The sequence below is a fragment of the Pan troglodytes genome, chromosome 2, assembly GCF_028858775.2.
Source record: "Pan troglodytes isolate AG18354 chromosome 2, NHGRI_mPanTro3-v2.0_pri, whole genome shotgun sequence".
Classification (NCBI taxonomy): Eukaryota; Metazoa; Chordata; class Mammalia; order Primates; family Hominidae; genus Pan; species Pan troglodytes.
In genome coordinates this window covers 189823415-189838531 of record NC_086015.1, presented here as the reverse complement: position 1 = coordinate 189838531, position 15117 = coordinate 189823415, and the positions used below count along the sequence as shown (strand labels likewise).

General features: G+C 40.6%; 1 protein-coding gene and 1 long non-coding RNA gene across 3 annotated transcripts in view; one reads left to right on the top strand and one right to left on the bottom strand.

Annotated features, from left to right (window-relative positions):
* Window positions 1–458: 458 nt before the first annotated feature.
* FETUB (fetuin B) lies at window positions 459–13118 on the bottom strand. Its single transcript, XM_001153966.7, has 7 exons — window positions 12792–13118; window positions 12337–12447; window positions 10919–11006; window positions 8570–8739; window positions 7067–7168; window positions 2134–2217; window positions 459–1172 (listed from the first exon to the last, which is right to left on the bottom strand). The coding sequence occupies exons 1-7, from the start codon at window positions 13014–13016 to the stop codon at window positions 804–806; spliced, it is 1149 nt and encodes a 382-aa protein (XP_001153966.1). The 5' UTR covers window positions 13017–13118; the 3' UTR covers window positions 459–803.
* LOC107970865 (uncharacterized) overlaps window positions 10438–15117 on the top strand; it is a 41426-nt gene continuing 36746 nt past the window's right edge. Inside the window, exons 1-3 of one of the 2 annotated variants that reach the window (XR_001713843.3) lie at window positions 10438–10772; window positions 11349–11523; window positions 11854–11968. This is a non-coding gene — a long non-coding RNA (uncharacterized LOC107970865). Of the gene's footprint in view, window positions 10773–11348; window positions 11524–11853; window positions 11969–15117 lie in introns of those variants that run through there. The other variant, XR_008547183.2, reaches the window with a different exon arrangement.

Below are 15117 nucleotides of genomic sequence, written 5' to 3'. Positions count from 1 at the left end.
ATCTGCAAATTCTCTGTCGAAATGTCCAAAGTCTTATCTGCTGTGCGTGTGTGCGTGTGCACATAGGTATCACTGAATGAGGGGAAACTGGCCCTGCAGTGTTTGAAAGAAGGAAAACGTAGACTGTAATTGAATGCTGTGATAGGCCCTCCTCTACCTGTCCTAGAGAAATTGGAACAGTCATGAGAACTGTCACGGTCTGCTGCTCCCACAGTGTCTAGCACAGGCCACGTGTGCACTTCTCTTCTATGTGCCCCCAGCTCTAAGTGAATTACCCCACTGTTGAGACCTGGAGACTTCCAGACAGATGAAAAGAGGTAGAGGGTTGGAAATGGTATGGGCCCTACGCAGCTAATACCTGTCCTGGAATTAAAGGGAATTTAGGGACTGAAACTGTGCTGGGCATTAGTTGCTCATGCCTCCCGGTGTTAGGGAAAGTATCTTTACTCATGCAATGCTTTCATGCTGAGATTTCAGCACATATGTACTGCTGAAAAGATAAGTATCTTTATAAGTGAGTGGCTGAAGACATAAGAGAGGCATCTCTCCATGATATGAGACTGCTCAGCTTAGGAGGTGATGCAGCTCAGGGTACAAGGCAGTGTACAGGGTAGAGTGCAGCCCAAGCCGAGGGCTCAGTCTCATTATTTCCAATCCCAGTCAACATGCTGAGACCAAGAAGAGTCAAAAAGGCGTCCTTCACTAGCCACTCTACGTGTGCACGCTCTGTCTCTGTCCATTGTCCCCATCGCCTCCCATGTCATGCGGCGCACCATACCCCTACAGAAGACTCTGTGTGATTCTCATGGCGGAAGGATAAGAGGGCTGGCATTCTGGGCTGGCCCTGGGCACTCAGCAGTGCGTGCTTTTTCTTTGGGGAAAGGCAGGACAACCAGCTTCTCCTCCATAGGCTCCAGGAAGAGGAAGGAAATATCCAGGGTTTCTCCCTGGGGATTCATGGTTAGGTCCAGATGCACAGGAAAGGCCTCCTGAGGGCCCTTTTCCTGGGAATTTTTATCATCCAAGTCAGGAAGATATTGGACATTTCCTCTTGGCCCAGCTTTGGAGGGGGAGTCTGTTGGGGGGGTGTTTTTCTGCTGGGATTCTTCCACCTTGGGAAGGTTTATAGGTTTCTGGTTAACAGCAGAGTTTTCACTTCCAGTGGCTGGAGCCTGGAATGAGAACATTTTTGAATGTAGAGTTCCACAGGGAAAGTCCTCCCATGCCTAGTACCAGCCTAAGCTGATCTGTGCCTTTCTGTTGGAACATTTCAAAGGGAGACTAGGTAGAGGGATGGGCCTCCTGGTGAAAGGGTTAAAAAACAAAACAGATAAGGGCCAGGGGGAACCAGGACCTGTAGAAGCTTGACTGTGAGACTGTAAGTCTCACAATTTCAGAGCTGAATAATGGCCCAGAGGGGTTCAATGACTCACTCGAAGTCTCCAGCAAGCTATCTTTCTGTTCCCAGTAGTGGAAGCAGCAGGTGCCTTTCCTTGCTTGTTTATTCTGCACCAGGCCTTGTACAGCACCCTTCATTCAGGTCCTTTCACTTGCTTCTCACAGGGATCTGAATGATGCAGTGTTGCAATCCCATTTTATAAATGAGGCAACCAAAACTCGAACAGGTAAGTATGTGCCTGTTATACAGCTCACAGGTACCAGAGCAAAACTGGATCCCAAGTGTCCTGTTTCAACTGCTTCAAATATACCAGGCACAAATATACCTCAAATATAAACTGCCTCTCAAATATACCAGGCTACCTTATAATAAGTGTGCAATAAACACTTCTGGAAAGGGATTGAATATTTTCATGGAAATAACTTCTCCCTGTGACTTGAGGTAAGGTTTCTTTGGGACGCTGAATTTAATGTCTCAGAGGCTTGAATCACATCCAAGCCAGCAGTTCCCTGTTTCTGAATTTGTCTTGCTTATTCTGCAGGACCATATTGCGACTGAAACAAGGCATAACAGGTCTTTGACTGGCTATCCTGTGGGTGTGGACTCAGGCTAGCCTGCGCAAAGTGGTGAGCAAGGTGGTTGGGAAAATCAAAGGAGGGGGTAAGGTAGTGGCAGGTAACTATCGATAATCTGCTCTTCTTCACAGAAAGACAGGCAATTAGATTGAAAAATACCTGTGATTCAAAGAAGTCACAAGTCACAGAGACAAACTTTTCCCAGTGTGTTCGAGTCAGAGAACCTTTGCAAAGACCAACAGGCTAAAAGAGAAAATACAATGTCATGTGAGTATTACCAGTGATCACAGATGGAAATCAACTAGCTTTCTACTTGTGTAGATACACAGCCAATCAACATTTTTATGCTTCTACTATGTAACAGGTAGACTCTGAGTCAATTCTTTCTAGATCACCCCTACCAAGAAATCATCCAAATTAGGCTAAATTGCCTCCAATAATGAGAAACTCAGTATTTCTTGAGGAATGAAACTCTGTTTGTTAAAAAAATTCTTTGTGTTGAGTGGAAAGTTATGTCTATACAACTTCTACCTCTTGGCCTTAGTTCTACCCTTGGGTCAATTAGAAAACGTGTTTTCATCTTTTATGTAGCAGCCCTTTAAGTGCGTTCCACCTGACATTTCTCTTCTCAGACAAAACCACTCTCAGCTCCTTAAATTTCTCTTTACTTAAAAGTAAAGTAGCTTTATTTCCTTATTACAAATGTAATAGTTAGAATATAGATAAACAAAAGAAAATAAAGACCTGTAAATTGCATGAAATATATTTATTACCTGCAGTGATTTGATTTCTTTCCTTCCAGTCTTTTTTTCCTATGCATATACATTTTTCTTCTACAAAATAGAGTCATATTATATATATATTACTTTATAACTCTATTTTGTCACTTAACAATATATTGTAAAAACCCTCTTATGGCATTGAATGATCTTCTAGGGTTTTAAAAATAATGGCTACCTAGTATTCCTCTGTGATGTTTAACAAGCTCTCTTTTGTTGGACAGCTAGATTGAATCTAATTTTTCTATATCTTTTCATGTATTCCTAGTTACTTCCTTAGGATAAATTCCTAGAAGAGGAATTTTAGAGTCATACCGTATGTACATTTTCAAGCATAAATAGAATGTTATAATAAAATGTTGCCTCAATTTCTAAAGAAGAGCTCTTAAGTATATCCACATAAAATTTACTAAATTTATCTAAAAATAAACTAAAAATAGAACTACCATTTGATCCAGCAATCCCACAGCTGGTTATTTACCCCCCCCCCCCACCCCCGCCAACAAAGAAACTACTATAAGAAAAAGACAACTGCACTTGTATATTTGTCACAGCACTATTCATAATAGCAAATATGTGAAGCCGATGTTGTGTCCATCAATGGATGGTTAGATTAAAATGTGATGTGCATGTGTGTGTGTGTGCACACACACACACACCCATGGAATACCACTCAGCTATAAAAAAGAATAATATCATGTCCATTGCATCAACATGGATGGAACTGGAGGCCGTTATTCTAAGTGAAATGACTCAGAAACAGAAAGCCAAAAACCACATGTTCTCACTTAAAAGTGGAAGCTAAAGAAAAGGTATACATGGACACAAAGTGGAGTAACAGACACTGAAGACTCCACAAGATGAGAGGGTGGTGAGGGATGAAATACCATCCTGAGCTGGGCGCAGTGGCTCACGCCTGTAATCCCAGCACTTTTGGAGGCTGAGGCAGGAGGATCACTTGAGGTTAGGAGTTCGAGACCAGCCTGGTCAACAGGGTGAAACCCTGTCTCTACCAAAAATACAAAAATTAGCCAGGTGAGGTGGCAGGTGCCTGTAGTCCCAGATACTTGGGTGGTTGAGGCAGGAGAATCACTTGAACCCAGGAGGTGGAGGTTTGCAGGAAGCTGAGATTGCGCCACTGTACTCCAGCCTGGGCGACAGAGCAAAATTCTGTCTCAAATAAAGAAACAAAAAACAAAAAACAAAAAACACCCTGAATACAATGTACACTATTTGGGTGATGGATACACTAAAAGCCCAGACTTCACTGCTATGCAATATATTAATGTAAGAAAACTGTACTTGTATCCCTAAATCTACAAAAAGAAAAAAAGTGTCTAAACAGATTGCCTAAATATTACTCTGTCACTCAGCTCCAGAGCATATGGAAAAAAAAGACTAGAAATTCCTTAAAGTGGGAAAAGCCATTAAAGTATGAAGTGTCTGGGGAATGGTGCTTCAGCCTTTTCCTTCTCTTCATCACCAAGTCACAAAGAGGAGGGGCCCTCAGAGAACCTTCTGGAGAAACTGCAGGTACTTGCACCAAGGAGATCTGGCCACTCCCACCCTAGCTAGGATTTGCTGAGCTACCAAAGTTCATAGGCCTACCTGGCGCTGACACTGGAGTGGATCACAAAGGGACTTTATGAGTGTGCTGAACATGTGAGCCCTAGAGGCTGGGAACACATGTGTGGCATCCAGATTTAAAAGGGAGAAGTAAAAAGCTATCTCTTTTCAGGTGACATGATCATGTAGAAAATCCTAAGAAATCCACTAGCAAACTATTAAAACTAATAAATGAGTTCATCAAGGTTATAGGATATAAGATCAATATAAAAAATCAATTGTCTTTCTACACACTTTCAATGAACAATCCAAAAATGAAATTAAGAAGACAGTTTCATTACATTAGCATCAAAGAGAACAAAATATTTGAAGAGTAAATTGACCAAAATAAATGAAAGTTTTGTACACTGAAAACTACAAAACTTTGTTGAAAAAAATTAAATGACTTCTAAACAAATGGAAAGATATCACATATTCATGGAATTGAAAACTTAATATTGTTAAGATGACAGTACTTTCAACGTTGATGTACAGATTCAATGAAATCAAATATATCAAATTTCCAACTGCCTTTTTAAAAATAGAAATTGACAAACTGGTCCTAAAATCAGCATGAGAATTCAAGGCATCCAGGATACCCAAAGCAATCTTGAACAAGAAGAACAAAATAGGAGGACTTAAATGTTCCAATCTCAAAACTTACTACGAAGCTATATAGTATTCAAGACAGTGTTATACCAGTATAAGCTTAGAAGTGTAGATCAATGGAATAAAATTGAGATTAAAGAAATAAACTCTTACATTTATGATCAATTGATCTTCAAGAAGTATGCCAAGACAACTACATGGGGGAAAGAATAGTCTTTTTAACAAATAGTGCTGGAAACAGTGGATGTTCACATGCAAAAGAATGAAGTTGAACTCCCTGCCTCACACTGTGTACAAAAACTCAAAATGTGTCATAGGCCTACATATAGGGGCTTATTTCTTTACGTTCAATTTTATTCCATTGATCTACATATCATTCTTATACCAGCAAGACACTGTCTTAAATACTATACCTTCTGTAGTAAGTTTTGAGTTTGGGAAGTATGTCTTCCTATTTTTTTGTTGTTGTTGTTCAAGATTATTTTGGCATTCTGGATCCCTTGCATTTTTACACATGTAAATCTTGGTGATTATGGATTAGGCAATGGTTTCTTAGATATGACATTAAAAGCATATTCAAAATAAGAAAAAATATATATAAATAGAACTTCATCAAAATTTATAACTTCTGTATTTCAAAGAACGTTGTCAAGAAAGTGAATAGACAACCCAGAGAATGACAGAAAAATACTTAAAAATATATATCTGATAAGGACATTGTATCTAGAATATGTAAAGCCTCTTATTATTCAACAATGAAAAGATAAGCAACTGGATTTTAGGTGGGCAAATGATTTGTGTAGACATTTTTCCAAAGAAAACATACTAATGGATAATAAACACATTAAAAGATGCTCAGCATCATTAGTTATTAGGAAAATGCAAATAAAAATCATGATGAGGTACCAATTCGTGCCCAGTAGGATGGCTATAACCAAAAGAAAGATCATAATAGGTGTTGGCAAAGATGTGGAGAAATTGAAACCCTCATACGTTGCTGATGGGATTGCAAAACTGATGCATTCACAGTGGAAAACAGTATAGCAGTGAAAGGGTTAAACATGGAGCGTTTTTTGTTGTTGTTGTTGTTTTTCATATGACAAAAACTCTACTCTGAGGTATATACTCAAGAGAAATGGAAACATATGTGTACATAAAAACTTGTACACTTGTTCATAGCAGGAAACAACTCAAATGTTTATCAACTGATAGATGGATAAACAATAAACAATATCTATGCAATAAAATATTATTTGCTAAGGAAGAGGTAAAACTACATCTATTTATAGATGGAGAAGCTTTGAGAACACTATGCTAAGTGAAAGAAGCCAGATACAAAAGACCATATGCTGTATGATTCTATTTATATGAAATGTCCAGAATAGGCAAAGCCATAGAAACAGAAAGTAGGTAAGTGGTTTCCAGGGGCTTGGTAAGGTGGCAATGGGGAACGACTGTTAGTGGGCATGAGGTTTCTTCTGAGGCTGATGAAAATATCCTAAAATAAGAAAGTGGTGATGGTGGCACAACTCTGTGAACATACTAAAAACTACTGAACTGTACACCTTAAACGGATGAATTTTACAACGTATGAATTATTTCTTAATAAAGCTGTTACTGTAAGTAAATGAGAGGAAAAGTATTTTGGTGCATTTTGCCCAGTTGCACTCCAACACATCGTGCCAAGTTAAATTCCCACCAGGTGTATTTCAGATGGCTTCAAGGCATACTTTCCTTCTTGGATGCCTCTTTGAATGAAGGCCTATTTGACTTTGTCCTTCTTAAAGAGTGGTCCAAGGAATGGAACACCATGCTGTGTTACAAACGTAACTGGATTGTGTTAGACTGAAGCAGGGCCATTACCCATCACTGAGATGTCTATATTTTACAGCTCTATATAATCACTTTTGCAACTACTGATGAAAATTGCACTTACAATTGAATGCAGTCTGGATCTGTCTAATCTCTAACTAGTCAGATGCTTGAGGAGAAGAAAAGCATCTCATGCCTTATGACACCTCATATGTAATTTATGCTCCACAAACACTTAAAGATGATCTGTGAACACTCAAATTATGAAGACATTCAGGAAAACTCACCACAGAGTCGGAGGACTGAAGTGAACAGCTGCTGGCCTGGGATTTGGTACATGGTGATTCTTTAATTAAGTATTCCACAAAGTAAGAAGGGCCAACCACCCACTGTTATAAGACAAGAGTTGAGACATAAAAATCAAACATTTCTGCCTGGGGAAAAGATTCAGGTTTGGCAGCGTTCTATCTACAGAAACAATATGTCACCAGAGGCATTGTCAAGGCACATATCTGTTGTTCCGCAAATCCCCACACTGATCAAACCATGTACCATGATTTAGTTATTAAGAAAACATAATCTCACACCTTTCTTCTCTTCTTTAAGATTTGAGGCCGGGCATGGTGGCTTACGCCTGTAATCCCAGCACTTTGGGAGGCCGAGGCGGGTGGATCACGAGGTCAGGAGATCAAGACCATCCTGGCCAACATAGTGAAACCCCATCTCTACTAAAAATACAAAAATTAGCTGGGCATGGTGGCGCATGCCTGTAATCCCAGCTACTCGGGAGGCAGAGGCAGGAGAATCCCTTGAACCAGGGAGTTGGAGGTTGCAGTGAGCCGAGATCGCGCCACAGCACTCTATCCTAGCGATAGAGTGAGACTCCGTCTCAAAAAAAAAAAAAAAAAAAAAAAAAGATTTGAATGGGCCCTAAACACCTTCTTTTGATTTGTTTATTTTTCCTTATGTAGAATTGTCTTTTAGATTTTTCTGCTTATGAAAGAAATATCAGGCCAGGTATAGTGGTTCATGCCTGTAATCCCGGCACTTTCGGAGGCCAAGGCGGGTGGATTGTTTTGAGTCCAGGAGTTCGAGACCAGCCTGTGCAACATAGTGAGACCCAATCTCTACCAAAAATACAAAATTAGCCAGGTGTGGTGGTATGCACCTGGAGTCTCAGCTACTTGAGAGGCTGAGGTAGGAGGACTGCTTGAGTCCACCCTGGGTGACAGAGTGTCTCTGTCTCAAAAAATAAAAAGAAAGAAGTAGAGAGAGAGAGAGAGAAAGAAAGGAGTATCTCTGTCTCAAAAAATAAAAAGAAAGAATGAAATAGAGAGACAGAGAGAGAAAGAAGGAAAGAAATCAACATAATCTAAATACAAATGAGCCTTCATTTTCCCTAATCCATAAAATTCAACACCCACTCTGGTCTTAAAATAGAGTAAAAGTTATGTTGTAAAATGGTCCATGATCAGTCACATTTGAGAATACAGCAGTAAGTGGTGAACGTATGGATAATCCCCCAAGGAGACTAGGAGTTCATTTCTCTTCTTGCCTTAAGGTTAGGGAAGCAAAATCAAGCCGCCTGACTCTTGTAGAAATGCCATGGAATCACTTAGAAAGTGAAACATGATAGAAAGGGGATCAGGTCTATCAAAGTGGGGAAAGTAGAGAAAGGTATTTTGGTTCTAATCAAAATGAGTGCCTTGACATTTTCCTCCCAGCTTAGGAACCTACAGCAACAGTTATGAGACACACTGTGTAACTGGCTTGAGCAGTTTTAGCCTCACCTGGCTAGAAGCCCTGGTGACTTTGAAGAGAGAATACTGCTTGGATGTGTTCTCATTGTTGTATTTCGCAAGAGACTCGGTGGCAGCCTCCAGCACTTGGCGATTGGAAGAGTCAGTGGGTATGGAGCTTGGGCAGTCAGGGCACGTCATGTAAATCTTTTTTTTTGAAACTGTTGATGCCAATAACATAAGTTTTTAAATATTATTAATTTTCAATAAATCATATGACTGTAAAGAGGCAAGGATGGGGCGAGGAAGACATTTTCTGGAATAGAAGTTAGCTGTCAGCAGTGTTTTCTATAATGACCATGTATTACTTTCACAATTAAAAAAAAGACCAAAGCAAAGCAAAGTTTTCACCTCACACACATTTACTCTGAGAATTTTGTTCAAAGACACGTAATATAGTATATTAAAATGGGACCTTTTCCTCCAACTAGTTCACTATCTTTTCTCATTATTGACCCTGTAAAGTAGACTGTCTTCAGAGGTTGGGATTTCATTACCGCAATGTCTTATTTACCTTTCAGTTCCTAACACCGAACATCATATCTGATACATAGGAAGTGCTTAGTAAATGCTTGTAGAATGAATGGATAAGTGAATGGTGTAGTAGAAGGCGGAAGCGCACCCCGTTTGATTAGAAATGCAAGTGAGATCTGTCAAAGGATACAAAATTACAGCTAGATAGGGGGATAAATTCTAGTGTTCTAGACCACTGTAGGATGACTACAGTTAACAATAAGATAAAATTTCAAATAGCTAGAAGGATATTGAATGTTCCCGACACAAGGAAGTGATAAAGGTTTGAGATGATGGATATACTAATAACCTAATCCGATCACAATGCAGTATATATATGGAAATATCACTATATATGCCATAAATAGGTACAACTATTATTTATCGATAAAAAATAAGACTAAATTTTTTTTAAGAAGAAAAATGCAAGTGAACCAGAAAACAAAATGGGTCAAGTCACTGTGTGACTGGGTAGAATGATCACATTAAGTACAGTCAGATTCTGTTTGGGAGGAGCTGAGGTCAATAAGCCTAGTGTGAAAGTCAAGGTACAGAATTTATCTTGAAGCTGCTTTTGCAGAGCAAACACATTGTTTTTAGAAATTTTGTGTTTATCTGCATGCACTTGGGGACTGGTGGAGATAATGGGGGACTTCCAGCTACAGCTTGTCACTCGTGAATCATCACCACCTGTCACTTCCTGACCTCCCATAGCTCTGATACTTATGACTTCCATTTAAGTCCTGAGACTGTTTTACTACTTGCTGTTCTGTGAATCTTGCCTTCACAACCAGGAACCTTAAACTGTGCCTAACAAAATGTTTGCTCGCTTGCCTTGTTATTCAAAGCAACCAGCAGCATTCTTATCTCCTGGAGCTTATTAGAGATGCAGGATCTCAGGTCCTGACCAAGACCTGTGGAATCAGTATCTACACTTGCACAGGATCCACCAGGGGAGCGACACACACGTAGTTGTTCGACAGGGGACCAAATTCTGTTTTCCTGCACTGTGGATGCTCTCTTTCCAAAGACCTTCCCTTGAAAAAAGGAAGGTCCCAAATGAATGCATGTGCATATTTCAAGTGTCATTAAGTTTCAGCCTCGTTTCTAGTCCAATTATTTACTTAACAACATTATTGACACCTTCTACTTGGTGGGAACTGAGGAAGGGTGCAGCAGGAGGAGGAAAGGAGAAACTATTCTACATGATGTAAGATATGCGACCCTCAAATCAAGGCAGTGCATTATGTGTTCCCTGAGTAGTTTAGAGAAAGTTTTATAGGAATGCAGATTACAAAAGCACCATTCCTTTCTAGAATAGAGAACACTGTGGAAGAAGTGGTGGTGGTCCTTAAAGAATAGGTGCGTTCCAAGGTCAGAGGTCATCAGGGGAGGGCATGCTCAGCAGAGGGAGAGGCACAAGCAAGACACAGAGACTGGAAAGTGCAGTGCATGTTCAGAAAACAGTGTGGCATCCAGTAGAATGGAGTGAAGAGTTGGTGTAGTCTGGGAAATAATGGCAGAGATAGCAAGAAAGGAAGCCTGAGGGAACAGTCATAGAAATTATACCATTTATGTCAGACTGAAAATGTAAGATCTGATGCAGCATATAAATGTAGAGGTAGTTTAGTAAGGTTAATTGTGGGAAGAGGAACAGTATGGGATGAATTTCAGTAAGGAGGTAAGTACTGGAAATATTAAGAAACTGGCATTAAGAATAAACAGAAAATAAGAATGAGAGATACCCTATACATTCTTGGCAAAGCCCTGGTTAAGTACTCTTTTCCATCCTTTATTAAAACTAACAAAATCATAGTGATTTCTTACCTGGGCGAAGAGTACAGTTATAAGCAGCTAAATAGAGAACTCTACTTGGGTTGTTCATATAAAATATTGCTTTGCATTGACCGTAAACCTGAAACCAACAAATGCATTTTATGACATAGCGAATGCAACTATGAGCTTTTAAAATACCTCCAAAATTAAAGTCAGACATTTTCTTTTAAAGTAGTTAGAAACTTAAGATCAAATTCTGTGGTTTTGGCTGGGAGGAACTGCAGTTGATGATCAAACTGTTTAACCTTTCCCTAGGACACAGCTAAAATATGTTTCCCAGCCTCCCCAACAGGTGTGACTGTGTATAATTGAGTTCTAACCACAGGAAGGTGAGCAGAAGTGAGGTGTAACCATTTCCAGATCTGGCTCATAAGGGTCTCCCATGTTCTCACTGTCCTCTATGCTCTTTCTCTATGCACAGCTTGATGCAGATGAGCAGGTAACCATGGAAGTCGTGAGCTGAGGCTGCAGAGTCTAGAGCCAGAGTGTGGAATAAACTTGGGTCTCAAATCACCCCTGGAGCAAAGCCCCCATCTAATCAGGAACTTCTACTTTCAACTTTACATGCGTGAGAAATGAACTTCTATCATGTTAGAGTGAGTATACAGTTTTTGTGTCTGTGTTTTAGTAGCTAGTGTCACCATAACCAATATAATTCACAACAGGATATTCACTTTTCAAAATCAAGTTGGGTACAGTTTGACCAATTGGCTACATAATTAGGAAAATATCTTGATCAAATAGTTTTCTTCTAAACACTTATATCACTATTCTGTACTCACATTGTAAAGTTTTATATCAATTAATGAAAATCATCCCAGGATAATTAAGAATGAAATGAAATGGATTATCTATTTTCAAGTCTCTTCTATGATCATCTTTAGAAGATTAATTCTGAGGCCCTTTATTATGCTCTGTGGTTTCAGGAAATCCTTACACGGCGCCCTTGAGAGCTTTCATACTGCAAGTCATCCATTTTCCTCCCCTCAAACCTGGCATCGGTGTTTATTGAAACAAAGCAAAATAAAACAAATAGACAAAGCTCTACCTCCATCACTTCTGCAGTCTACATTAACCCCACATCCAGAATATTCACACCTCAGGTCTTTTTCTCACAATTTAAACACTGGTTCAGAGCCTAACGGAAGGTCTTGGAGGTAAAAACACAACTTGGGGCAACTTTTCCATTCTGTTCTGCATGACCCCAATGGGACTTCTCAGAAACCCCTCTCATGAATTAAACTTTGTTCTGTCTAGAGCATTGGAATAAGCTTATAATCTCCTGCCAGGAGATTATAAAGTGGGCCATTTAAAAGATGACAGATATTGAGCACCCTTGAGCCTGTAGAAAGAGTGTACCTACTTGCTTTCCCTAGGGCCCTTAATGGTTTATAAAAACAAGCACTCACTGATTCAAAAAATATCCTCATTCCACAGTCTTGCCATGCCTTCTTACTGAGCACATGGCAGTCAGTCTCTAGCACATCCAGTGTAAGATAGAACAGAGATCCCAGGCCATCCTGTGGGAAGGGGTAGAGAAATGCAATACATTTCACAGGAAGTAGAAACCCAGAAAGACCACACAAAAAAACCCCTGCTTTATGGCAAAGCCAAAGAATGTTTGTGAAGATGCCCCGTAAACCATTAAATCTGACACAAGTGTCAGAGTAGGATCACTGTTAACACTTGTTTTTACTAATAATAAGTGCGTTGTCGCTGACCCTGGCAGAGGAGAACAGAGAGTTCTCGGCAGGACTTCCAATACGGAAAACACCTGCCAGGGTGTCTCTGGGTTCCCTCACCCTGGCCAGACTCTCCAGCTTGCCCACATCCCTGCCCCAGAGTGGGAACCGTCACTACTTGCCTGTCTGTATTCCTGGGCGTCGTTCACTCGGTTGAGTCTCAGCACATAGCCGTCCTTTCTGTCTTTGTTAATGTCTCGCAGGGCAAAGCCTGCAACTGCCAGCACATCTGAGTCACTGCAGCCCCGGGAGAGCAGAGCCGAGGGGTTGAGGGCCAGCTGGGGTGGAGACATTGCTCTGCAGCACAGGACTAGGATGCAGAGTGCCAGGGGAAGGAGCAGACCCATTCTGTGGAGAACAAGGCCCAGGATGGGTCAGTTTGTGGAGCTGCAGGGACTGGCTGGCTTGTAAGGCTCTTTAAGGCAGACTTGAGCTGTTTTGTTACAACTGGAAGGGCTAACCAAGTTCACCTTGAATTCTGAACTTGGATTTTCCTAAGTCAGTACTTTGGATAGCATTTCCCAATGATTCTAACCTTAGACCCTTGAGCAACCTCATATCCACCTGTACATACAAATGAATGTAAGTTTCCCAACGGTTTCCTGAGAAATCATAACTTTTGTTCAAGGCTCTTATGATTAGATTCTGATTTGCAGGTCTCCTCCTGAATAGGAATATGGAGGACTGTCCCATTCTCCCCCTCTCCCCTAGCACCTTTGCTGTGGAGGACTCCTTGGCCATTCTAATTGTTATCTCATGTCCCAATGGTGCTCGATGAATTTAGACTTCCTGGCTGACACTCTGTGTGCAAAGCCCTTGTTACATCAGGGAGGTGGTTGAACCCCACAGTCATCTGCCAGAAGCACAGTTGAGATTCCTTAAGCACTTTGGCCATCTGGGTGGAAAATGTTCTACTTATCATCATTTAAGTTATTTTTAAACAATGACTTTACTTAAGGGGAAAAAGTCAAAGAGATATAAAAAGTTCTCACATCGTATTTCAAGCCTATTCTTCCTTTTATGCATATGTATGGAAGCAAACTCATTAAGAGACTAAAACCCCATACTCTTGCTAAAAGAAAGATACTGAAGGGCAGGTGGGTGGCAACACATTGGTTGGGACTCTTGCCTTCTTTTTTTTTTTTTTTTTTTTTTAGCTTCTATTTGTGATTCAGAAAGGTTCTACTTATTGGGACCATACAAAAGACAATTATCTTTTAAAAACTGTATTTCAACAAAAAACACATATCAGCAGTAGTTTGTCATGAGAGAAAAGAGACAAAATGGGAAAGAAGCCTCTAGAAGAGGTTATCATGAAGGGCATTCTATAAAGCCCTAGTCCATGAGGTGAGTAACCACCCCCTAACTCTCTCCCTACTCCTAGCCCTTCTCTTCCTTCCTGTCCCTGTCCAAGGATTCTGCATTCAAATAAGTTTAGGAACTGCTGAATCCTTCTGTGTGCTTGCTGGTACACAGTGGTGGCTATTGTGTAATGCTGATAGGATTATCCTATCCTGATGAGGGCTCCACCCTCATGAATGGAATATGCCATTATCTTGAAAGTGAGTTCCTGATAAAAGGATGTGTTTGGTCCCCTTCTCTCTTCCTTTCACCTATGTGATGCCTTCCACCATGTTATGATGTAGCATGAAGGCTCTCAGCAGATATAGCCCCTCGATCTTAGACTTCCCAGCCCCCAAAACCATGAGCCAAAGTAATTTCTGTTCATTATAAATTCCCTGGTCTCTGATATTCTGTTATAACTACATAAAACTAACTGAGGCACAGCCCTAATTAATTTCTGGAGAGAAATAGTTTTTGAGGATTGATTGAAAAACCCAAATCTAAAGATCCCAGCTCTGTGGATGTGGGCTGTAGGCATTGTTTTCAAATAGGAACGATATTAGCAAAATGGGTACAGAAACCAGACATTCAGATTCTGGGGCACAACAAAGGTTTAGCTTCAGCCAGTGAGGAGACAAACATTCATTGAGCTTGAGCAATGTACAGAAAGAGGTTGAGAAGGATCTGGGGCCTGAGGACGCAGAACAAAGAGGAGGAGAATGGTCTGGGACCTGAGGAATATATTAGACTTATATAGGTGAAGGCCATGAGTGCAACTAAAATAAAAGGCAGGACTCAAACAGATAAAAAGATCCAATAACATGGAAATTGTGCACCACCACTTATGCACCTGGGTTTCAACCCAGTCTCAAACAACCTGAGCTGGCCTTCTCCTAGGCTGTGGAGTATGGGAGCCCTGGGAGAGGAAGCAGGGGAAGAGTCCAGCCTTTGGCGTCAGGCAGTCTTGGGTTTAAATTCCACCTCTTCCACTGCACGGTAAGAGGGCCTGTGACACTGGGTGTGCCACACAGCATTTTGTTTCCTTATTCATAAAACAATGGCACTTCCAGCATATGTATACATGCACAGTTGCACCTGCCTGTA

Coding starts and splice junctions, on each gene's coding strand:
- FETUB (XM_001153966.7), bottom strand. CDS start 13,016: ATGGGTCTGCTCCTTCCCCTGGCACTCTGCATCCTAGTCCTGTGCTGC. Junction 11,007..12,336: donor TGAGGATATTTTTTGAATCA/GTGAGTGCTTGT, acceptor TGTTGGTTTCAG/GTTTACGGTCAATGCAAAGC. Junction 8,740..10,918: donor TAACTGTACTCTTCGCCCAG/GTAAGAAATCAC, acceptor TGGCATCAACAG/TTTCAAAAAAAAAGATTTAC.